The following is a 10,820-nucleotide window of genomic DNA, read 5'->3' as shown; positions in this document are numbered from 1 at the left end:
TATCGGCTGACTGATCATCTAAACCTACACACGTTAAATGATAATTCGAGACAACTTCTGGTGCAAGCAATATAAGCCTCATACCGACAAATTGTGCGGTTACACTTGTCGCATTTAATAGCCATTTTCAAGTTAGTTTTATTCAATGATAAAAGAAGTAAAGAACAGAGCTAGAAATACACTGCCCCCCTAGAGGGGAACACTTCTTTATCGTTCGATTAAGAACTTTAACAAAAGTTTTTCAGCAAAATTTTAGGGTGGCGTCATCAATTTTTTGGAGGGGATAACCAAATATATTTTGACTAAAAATTTATTATGCTCTTTCTGAACTTGAAATACAGTAGACGCCGCTTAATATGATCACGGTTAATGTTATCAACTGCTTAGTGTGATCAAAATGGCTTGGAACGGTCCCACGCAATACTAATGCATTACAGTTTTTCCGTTTATTGTGATCAATATTTCGCTTATTGTGATCAATCTTGTAATTCTTATACAAACGGGAATTGCTTTTTTGGAGAAGTGAGACGACTGAAACTGGTATTGTGTTTTAATGAATATTCATTGCTTTCAAAAAGTACATTCTCTTACACTACTCACTTTGTACAACCACAATCAGTGACAGTTTTGCGTAATCAGTGCGTTTTCGTCTTTTGAACGAACGAATTTTTTCTGTTTTAAATTAGAGTACTTATGTAGAAATGAGCACTTCGAAATGACTAGATCTCAGCTTATTATCGGTGTAATTAAACACTTTGCATATTATCAAAGCAGTTGGAGATCTTAAGACAGTATGATCGCTCCCATCATGGATGAACCAGCGTAAGGTCGCAGTTACCTTAAAAATTTCTCAGCCAAGGGAAATCGAGTGTTCCTTTCTCAGAGTGGTAACCAAAATTTAAAATAAATTCTAACGTTTATGTACCTTCAGCTACAGCATAATAAACACTACTTGTTCACGATTTTGTTTTGTTTCGAGGTTTTACTGTCTCTACTGGAGGTTTTCGCTTATTATTATCAGCCGGTTAGTGTGATCAATTTGTCTGAGTCCCAAAGTGATCACATTAAGCGGTGTCCACTGTATCTGCAAGATTTTAAAGCATTCCGTTTAGCAGATTCAAAATTAAATTGCAAAATGTTGTTTTATCATTTTGATTTTTTTCCAAAAATCAAGATTATCTGTCTAATAAAAATCCGGGACGGCAGACAGATGGACAAACAGAGGGAAACGGGAGACCTATTTCTTCGTCCTCTAGGGATCATGAAAGATCGAGAAAACGTAAAAGTAGAGAGTCGGCCGACGGACTCAATTACAATACTTCCTTTGCTTACGCTCGGGAAGTAATAAATAAAAAAGATACATGTACTCATACAGAATCTCCAAGAATTATCAGAGGAACATGGTGTACAAACGAAGTAAAAAAAGCAATTGAAAAAGGATATAAAATAATAACAATTGCTGAAGTCTGGCATTTTGAAAAAAAATCGAGTTATTTGTTTAAAGGATATGTAAAAGCATTTATGAAAATAAAGTTAGAGACAAGTGAATGCAGAAATGACTTTGAATCAGAAGAAGAGTATAGAAAAGCTGTAAAAGAAATTTTAAGTATTGAATTGGGTAAAATAGAAAATAATCCTGGAAAGAGAGATGTTGCAAAAATTTGCTTAAATTCCTTATGGGGTAAATTTGGTCAAAGACAAAATATGGGCGCAACAGAATATGTTACAGATATTAAGAGGTTTTATGAAATTTTATTAGATGACAGACTTGATAATATACATATCAATGAATTAAATGAAAATACAATGTTACAAATTGATTACAAGTATAAAGATTGCTATGTGGAAAATGATTTTAATACCAATATATTCATAGCTGCTTTTACACCAAGGCTAAGATTATACGAAATGTTATAGACATATTAGGAGAAAGTGTAGTATATTATGATACGAATACAGATCGCATTGTATACATAAATGATGGTAAAAACACTGTTAAAACAGGATGTCTCTTGGGAGATTGGACCGATGAATTAGGTAAGGGCGCATGGATTGTTGACTGGATATCAACACGTCCAAAGAGTTATTGCTATAAGACTAATACAGGTAAAGTTGTTTGTAAAATAAAAGGATTTACATTAAACTATGAAACATCCAAAAAGATTAACTCCGATACTATAAATAATATTTTAGAAAACAAGGACAATAAAATCAGCACACAATATAATCGAATTACCAGAAATACTAAAACTAAAGAACTTTTAAATAAAATAGAAATAAAATAATTTGGTTTTGTTTATGACAAGAGAGTTATTCTAAAAAGCTTCGATACAATACCATTTGGATATTAATTAGATAAAAAAACTGACTTCGATTGTCTTGGGACTAACGTCATCAGGCTTCATATCAGCTGTATCGGATGCGTTATATTTTGCGCCTTCAAATCACTTTATGTGATTATTTGTGGTTAAATATATGTTTACAATAAAAACATAAGAGGAACTGATAATTATCATAAATATTTAAACAATATTGTTTAATGATGACAATGAAATACCTATTTAGTGTAAAATTTAAATGTTTTTTGTGAATTTACAGCCATGTCTAAGTTGGCAGTAGTTATGTTGCCTGTCATTTTTCCCCTAGTTTTATTAAAGACATTGAATTCTTGATTTTCTAGTTACACGTGTTCAGAACTCGCACTCTCGGTTTTCGGAATTATTAGAAAGTTATTTTTGTAAGTGAGTTTAATTGTATATAATCTCAAAGTACCACTAATACTTAATTTTAGGGGGTGAAATATGGCCTCTAATGATTTACACACGCAGTATAGAATAAAATGCCCAAAGAACGTCAACCCCACTCAAATAAGTCCTGAGAGTTTCCAAGATTTTATTCCTCCCAATGTCAAAGTAGTAGATGTAAAGGGTTTAACCCCAAAACAACAAAAAAAGCCTTGCAGATGGGAAATCACCGCCACACTTCAAGAAGGTTAGGTCTTCAACAGTTATTAATTTTAAAACAAAGAGATCATAACCTCCCATGTGTTTGTAGGTGAAGAAGTTTATTATGATAATGAAGAAAGATATGATCTTCGGACAGAAATTGATGTGTACAAACCAAGGAATACAAATTTGTTAGGAGAAAAAAAGGCCATTAGAAATGGAGAAACATCCTGGATTTTTCAATATGAGGTCGTTTGCGAGTGCGGGCAGACGTGACTAGTTTTGATCTTGATTCAGTTGATTAATTGAAGGTTTAAAATATTTTTTATATTAGAATGTTTGCTTTGTAGAATTAGTTATTTATAGTGATAGTTGTATTTAAATACTGTAGGTTTGATTTTTTAATTAAAATTTCATTCAATGCATTCAAACCGTATTCATTTTTGTGCTGAAGTGGGCCACAATAGGACAAAATCTTTAAAATCCACGTATTTTTAAAAAGGTGAATTTTCGGTAAATTTTACAAAGGGCACTTCACGATTTCGCACAAACTGTTTGCGCAAAACTCTTCTATATCACCCCCTGATCACGTTCCTTACCTTCAAAAGTTGTGGAAACGCTTCCTTGTGTCAGAAAAAAATATTTAGTGTTCGCCCTAATGTTGCACCGTATTAGTTGCGCCACATGTAGGCAGCCAACTACACACACAGTTGAACTCGCACGAATTCCAATAACTAAATGATCCACGGAGCAAGAATGCCAGGTTTAGGGGTATGCTTGTAATAGGGTGCAGGGCGCGAAACGCCCTGCCTCCATTAAAAACCCGACATTACACCTACCCGTGTTGTTAACTATAAAAGGTTAGGTTATGTTGGAAACGACTTCCCATTAGCCACTAACACATGACGTCACGCTGTGGCGGGAACTCAGCGTTTGACAAGCGCCGTGAAACTCCATAAGCGACAATGTTAACATGTTCGCATTTTATTTAAAAGTGTGGGTATTTATGTAGAAAATAAAAACGTGAACAGCTTCTTTCATATCTTCCTAAAAGAGCACCAATGTAATTTGTTAGAAACTGTAATAAATATACTTTACTTTGGCTTCTGTTAAATCCACTCGTTTCAAGGCTTTTAACCAAAGCTTCCGCCTTTTTCCCCATCCTGTATATATTTACCTTTATTGTTGCGAATTGCTGGGAAAGGAAAATAAAATTTGTCCGCATTTGTACTTCAATTCACGCAACCCACAACAGCACAAAATTTGGCCATTTTCTACTAAAATACAAAATATTATAATATTAAGATGCCAGAGTATTTAAAAAACATTGACATACATTAACAAAGAATTAATTTGCAAGACAAATAATACATATAAGATGCAGCGAAGTTAACCTGTGCATCACATTGGAAAACATTATTTTTTAAGCATATTCAAACGTTATGGTGCGTTTTACAAATATCTACACAGTCTAGAAACTGTAACAAACTTACCAAACTATAAAAACACAGTTGACACACTCTCAAATTTAAATGAATTCCGAAAATATTAGCACTGACTCATGAGAAAACCGGCTAGTTGCCGAACGCTGCCATCTTGATGACCTCGGATGACGTCGGTGCAAATGGGAAATTTAACAATTTTTTTGTGGCAAAAGTAAGCATTTCCACAACATTTGAAGGCAAGGAACGTGATCAGGGGGTGCTGTAGAAGAGTTCTGTGCAAACAGTTTGTGCGAAATCGAGAAGTGCCCTTTGTAAAATTTTACCTTAGATTACCCTAGATTTTTTTTTGTATACAACCAACAATATTCTACATAATACAAAGTGATGATACATGATGAACGTATTTATGTTTCTCGGCCTTTCTATTTTACCAATACATTTTCCACCTATTTTCCGGTTCGCTTAACTTCATGTTCCGCTTTTTTTTGTTCTAATAAATATTTAATCTATTTTACCTTTTTTTTAAGCAGTATAAAAGCAGAGATAAAAAAGCATGGATACATAAAAAAAAAGTAAAAAAGAGTCTGGAAATATTGGCAGCCCTGTCCTCCCTCCTTGCTCAACCACAGCATAGATATCAATCAGTAGAGACGGCTCGCCGTTTTTCGTGACCCGTTTTCGTGGGTGGTCGTTCGCTTTATGACCGAATGAGGGCGCCCAACTGACGTCTAAAATATTTGAAATTTGGCAGTTTTGTTACAATATTTTTGCCGGTTTTGCTTGTTTAAGACTGCTTTTCCAGTGGAATTGTACAAATAGTATAAAAATGTAATTTTCACAATAAAAGGTAAAATCTTTGTCCGATGAATTTTCATACAGGATCCCTGTTGTGCGCCTTATTCTCTCCCTCGTCTTTGGAATTCTTGGAAAAGATAGTAAACATAACACACTTTTTGTTTAAAAAGTCGTCGCAAACGAACAACAACGGTGGTTATGAAATAAATATAAAAAATTTATTATATATGATTCCGTTGTTGTGGTAAAATTAAATATAAAAATAATAAGAAACAAACTACACGTAACAAAAAATTATATAAGCAGACCTTCACTCAATAAACAATTTTTTTATTCATCATGTATATATATATTTTTTTTGACCTACACAATCTTGAGTTTTATTTTGAGACGTTGCTTAACCCATAAGCAGTCGCACGTGGGTAAAAATGACCCAAGCCGTACATTTTGTCAAATATCTTTTTTCGCTTAATGCCTATGGACTTCCGGTTTCATGAATTCCTTAATTATTCTTACCTGCGTCGACCCATACCAATTACCTGCACTTTATGCGAGTCGACAAATATGTATTTTTTTTTGTAATATTTTTTTTTTAAATAAAAATTTTACTTTATATGATATTACGTTTACGGGTTAAGTTGTTAGGTAAAATGCGTTTTTTTCGTAAAATTTTTGAAATTATTAAACAATTTAACAGGTGCTGTTCTTATTTTTATATTTATTCTTGTATAAAATAATTACCATAATTACATTATCATGCCTGTCTGTTTATTTCTCTTTGCCAGCATTAACTTTTTTCCTTTTTGTAATTTAATTTTTATTTTATTTATTTATTTTTTCTTAAATAAACCTCTTTCTTTTTAGATGTATTTATTACATTATTTTTACAATGATAATTAAACCTCAAGTATTCAGGGAAAGAATGTGCGAATTGTCAAATTGTATAAGTACCTAATAAAATAAAAACTGTAACAAATCATCGTGTTTATAATTTAAATATCGACTTTTTTTTCTTATTGCGATTCACGATTATACGATTTGAGCAAACTACACAGTTTGCAATATTGCGTACACGAATCAATTTTTGAAATTGTAAATGAAGTGATACTTTTTAAATTGAGTGGCGACATCTAGGAATAGTTTAGGCAACGACCACCCATGACGGCTTAAAATTCGGGTCAGAAAGAACAAAGGCGCCGACACGAGCTGTCTCTACTGATTGATATCTATGCTGTGGCTCAACAGTCTATTGGTAATGTTGGTATCACAGATTGACATCTGTCAGAAGTGTCAACACATTGTGGGGTTAATTATTTGAATTGTGTGAAAAATTTATTGAAAACCATGGCTGATGATGAGGAAACTTCAGAAATACAAGAAAAATTAAACACATCAGACACCACGGAACAGCAAGAACCATTAGACACGTCACAACTGGACCAACTTATGAAAGCTGATTTAGAGTACATGTTGGAATTCGAAACCCAAATTTTCTTAGATATCATTCACAAAGATGGTTTAGTTGTAGCGGCCAAGTACATATAAAAATTCTTTTAAAACCTATTTTACCACATTAATTTTTAGAGGTCTCAATCTTGATTTAATTTTATTAAACTTATTCAAAGTATATAGTGATCCTGGAAACTTAGTTCTAGTGTTGAACACCACAGAAGCCGAAGAAACATACTACATGAGCAAAATCAACGACAGTAATATGCATAAAACCACGTTTAACGTAAACACCACTGAAAGGTTGTTTTATATCTTGTAAAAACAAAATTTTAGACAACTTTTGCAGAGTGGACTCATATTTATCAGGCGGTGTTCATTTTATCACAACTCGAATTTTGGTAGTGGACTTACTGAAAAACCGAATTCCTATTGATAAGATTACAGGCTTTGTGGTACTACGAGCCCATAAAGTTTTAGAAAGTTGTCAAGAGGCGTTTGCGCTGCGTCTGTTTCGACAATCAAACAAAGTATGTTTGCATAATGACAGTGAATTATATGTACTCACAATTCTCTCAGACAGGTTTTATTAAGGCATTTTCAAACAGTGTACAAAGTTTTACAATGGGTTATGGTCAAGTGGAACGAGTAATGCGTGCTCTGTTTGTAAAGGAGTTGTATATTTGGCCCAGGTTTCATTCTGTTGTTATTCAAAGTCTGAAAGAACATGAGGTGACTACTACACATTTTTTTAATATACATAAACATGTACTTGTTTTAGCCCCAAATTATTGAACTACATATTCCAATTTCAGAAAATATGAGTAAAATTCAAACTTATATTTTAGAATTAATGAATATCACAGTTAAAGAACTGAAGAAAATAAATAAAACAATTGAGCTTCAAGTATGGCTGATGTATAACTTGGCTTATTTTCTTTTTATTTTTTTGTATTTCAGGAAGTGACTGTGGAGAATTGTTTAACCAAAAAGTTTCAGAAAAATTTACAAATGCAACTTGATTGCATATGGCATCAGTTGAGTAGTAAAAGCCGACAGCTTGTTGCTGATTTAAAGACTCTGCGTCACCTTATAATGTAACACTTCTCGTTTTATTTGTCAGTATATAGACACTTTCCTTTTAGTTCTATGCATTATGCAGATCCTGTATCATTTTATTCCACTTTATCAAGTTATCGTTCAATGGAATATGCTCAAACTGCCACATGGGTGTTGTTAGAGCCTGCTGAAATGTTGTTTTCCCAAGCAAGTAGCCTGATATTTACAGGAGACAAAGGTACAAAGTGTAACACTGTTTGTTATAATCTTTTTGTAACTGATTTCTAGAGCTGAACCCGGAATTTTGTCCAAAATGGAAATTTTTGTTGGACGTTTTAAAAATTGAAATACCTCACGAAATACAACAACTGAAAACCAAAGAAAATAAAATTGTAATACTTTGTGCAGATCACAAAACATGTTACCAATTAAATCAAGTACTGCCTAAGCAATATCAACATGATCACATTTTTTATTATTAAACTTGTAGTTACTAACACACGGCCCCTATAAGTACATGTTCTTGAATGCACTTGACAAGAAAGTCACTTTTAAAAAACTTGGCGATAGTTTTCAAAAATGTGGAAAACTGGGTGATGGTGAGTCAGCTCCAGATCCACCCAAGAAGGCAAAACTGGATAAAACTACTAATGGGGAGGACAAAAAATCTGAGGATGAAAAACCAGAGGAATGTGAAGGTATTAAAGACAGTTATGTATTAACAATGTCTCAGTCAAGTTCAACTGAGGCAAAAGATGAAGATGAATTTGTTTTTGAACCACTGGAAGAGGTGCACCTGTTATTTCATTTGTTTTCAAATTATCAAATACAAGTTTTGTAGATGGAAAACATGAATATTACACAAATCTGCCAGTCAATCGCAGCCCCAACAATTCTTATCCAAACTTTCAAAGGAACCAAAGGTTCCATGAATCTTCAAAGAAGCTTAGAAGAAATACAACCAACTTTTATAATTATGTATCATTGTAACATTACTGCAATAAGAGAAATTGAAATGTATGAAGCCCATCGCAAACCGGAAGCGCCTCTCAAGGTTTATTTTCTCATGCATGGTGATACTGTAGAAGAGCAAAGTTATCTAACATCCATGAGGCGCGAAAAAGAAGCGTTTGAGTATTTAATTCAAACAAAATCGGTAATTATTAAATTATTAAAGATTTGTGTATAGTGTATTGTTTTTTTTTTTTAGACTATGGTAGTACCTGAAGATCAGGACGGTAAGTCTGACCTGTGTCTAACTCTCCAGCGTAATCTGTCATCACCTACAAAGAACACTCGACAAGGAGGTCGTTCTGAAGAGGGGGGGCGCAAATACGTGATAGTTGACATGAGAGAATTTAGAAGTGACCTACCGGCGTTAATACATAGAAGAGGAATTGACATAGAACCCGTTACCATCACAGTAGGCGATTACATTCTGACCTCTGATATTTGCGTTGAGAGAAAAAGTTTATCGGATCTGGTTGGATCTTTAAATAGTGGAAGATTATACCAACAGTGCACCCAGATGTTTAGATATTACGCGCGACCCATGCTTTTGATTGAGTTTGACCAAAATAAACCATTTTCCTGGCAAGTAAATATCTAAAGCCTCTATGTATATTTTTTTGTATATGTTTATTGTAGTCTATACTTTATTACTTTTTTTTTGTAGAACCAGTATATGGTATCTAGTGATAGTAGCAACTTTGAAATACAAAAGAAACTCCTCCTTTTGACTCTGCATTTCCCAAAGTTAAAAATTATTTGGAGTCCGAGCCCGTACGCATCAGCGCAACTATTTGAAGAATTAAAAGTAAGTGCCTGAATGATATGAATATCATTTCTTAGTCGTTGATAGTAAACTACTTTGCACTTCTAGGACGGGAAAGAAGAACCTAACGTTGAATATGCCATGGCTATTGGCGATAATCAAGATTTGGATATTTTAGAAACAAAATATAATAGTAGTATATATGATTTTGTTCAAAAACTACCAGGAATTAATTCAAAAAATATTGATGCATTTTTGCGTCAAGTAAAAAGCATGGACAGCGCTATACAAAAGACAGAAGAAGAACTGAAAGAAATCTTGGGCAACATGGTTGATGCTCGTCTTCTTTATGCAGCGCTTCACAATGATCATAATCCTAAAGAATTAGAAACGAAACCAAAAGGGCAGTGGGCGAGAAAGAGGTTTGCCAAAAAAAAATCATAAGTTTGGTGTACATTTTCTGAAATTATTTAAATAATAATAATAAAAGAGAACAAACTGAAAGTTGTTTTTATTTTCCGCGCATATACTACAGGAAAGTACTTTAAAAGGGCCATTTCTAAGAACGACATTTAATGGTTCTGGCTTTGGCAGTGAAATACTTACGTGGGATGTTTACTTCCCGCCTTCCCGCACGCAGTACGTTCTCAAATTTCGAACTTGATGTATCATGCGAAATCGTAGCCTACTCTGCACGAGTATTTTTCTAGCACGAAATTAATGTTTCGTTTTTTTATTCGCAGTTCAAAAAATAAAAGGGTGGAAGATTCTGCGTTACCTTATCACAGGGCTACATAATTTTTAATCGAGTCATCTTTGGAAAGGATTTAGCATGTCGGTAATTAAACCACACTGATAAAAAATTAAAAAAGTAACAAATGAATGTACAAAAAATGGTAGACACTATAATAAGATTTTTAATAAAGGCCATTTTTTAAGAGAATACAGAAATAAAGTTCTGAAAAAAACTGTTTTAATATAAATATACCACCTGCAAGAAGCAACAAAACAAGAAAAGTAAGGTTAGAATGGACGTTTCATTCTTTGTACCATGGAAGAAAGAATATATGTATATTCATTTGTCCATGATTTATACTATCATCAGAGAACAGTCAATTTAAGTAGGCTCCTTTGGGCTGCATGTACATATTTGATTGGCAGTTTCAACGACATTTCTCGACCGCCATATTGCGCTGCAATGAGCGGTAAATTTAAACGCGGTTAACTGTATGTGTACCTGTTCTGATGTGTATTATGAGTTGCAAAAGTTCATGACGGCAGTTTTGGTTGCCTATCTTATGGGTTATTTATTTTATTTATATAATAAAGTACTTTAAGGCATTTTTCCAACAA

The 10,820-nt window shown here is 33.4% G+C and overlaps 2 protein-coding genes across 5 annotated transcripts; both read left to right on the top strand.

Annotated features, from left to right (window-relative positions):
• The first annotated feature begins 2,654 nt into the window (after positions 1–2,654).
• Positions 2,655–3,327, top strand: LOC135119596 (uncharacterized). 2 transcript variants are annotated; one of them, XM_064044003.1, is made up of 3 exons: positions 2,655–2,737; positions 2,792–2,991; positions 3,055–3,327. In XM_064044003.1, exons 2-3 carry the CDS (start codon positions 2,802–2,804, stop codon positions 3,219–3,221), a joined length of 357 nt encoding a protein of 118 aa, XP_063900073.1. In that variant the 5' UTR covers positions 2,655–2,737; positions 2,792–2,801; the 3' UTR covers positions 3,222–3,327. The 2 variants fall into 2 exon arrangements, with proteins under 2 accessions (XP_063900073.1, XP_063900078.1); XM_064044008.1 differs by having other exon boundaries at positions 2,684–2,741.
• Positions 3,328–6,279: 2,952 nt separating this feature from the next.
• On the top strand, positions 6,280–9,956 carry LOC135122759 (DNA repair endonuclease XPF). 3 transcript variants are annotated; one of them, XM_064047166.1, is made up of 13 exons: positions 6,280–6,720; positions 6,770–6,937; positions 6,984–7,164; positions 7,214–7,366; positions 7,416–7,541; positions 7,595–7,731; positions 7,780–7,931; positions 7,982–8,130; positions 8,184–8,483; positions 8,535–8,849; positions 8,904–9,290; positions 9,369–9,509; positions 9,576–9,956. In XM_064047166.1, the coding sequence occupies exons 1-13, from the start codon at positions 6,530–6,532 to the stop codon at positions 9,909–9,911; spliced, it is 2,736 nt and encodes a 911-aa protein (XP_063903236.1). In that variant the 5' UTR covers positions 6,280–6,529; the 3' UTR covers positions 9,912–9,956. The 3 variants fall into 3 exon arrangements, with proteins under 3 accessions (XP_063903236.1, XP_063903237.1, XP_063903238.1); XM_064047167.1 differs by having other exon boundaries at positions 9,555–9,643; XM_064047168.1 differs by lacking the exon at positions 9,576–9,956 and having other exon boundaries at positions 8,904–9,286; positions 9,369–9,452.
• Positions 9,957–10,820: the final 864 nt, after the last annotated feature.

The sequence above is a fragment of the Zophobas morio genome, unplaced genomic scaffold (assembly GCF_036711695.1).
Source record: "Zophobas morio isolate AGI-343-1 ecotype UQ-CSIRO unplaced genomic scaffold, CSIRO_AGI_Zmor_V1 ptg000005l, whole genome shotgun sequence".
NCBI classification, from domain to species: Eukaryota; Metazoa; Arthropoda; class Insecta; order Coleoptera; family Tenebrionidae; genus Zophobas; species Zophobas morio.
Note: the sequence above shows the minus strand (reverse complement) of the source record. Positions and strands in the feature narration are given on the sequence as shown.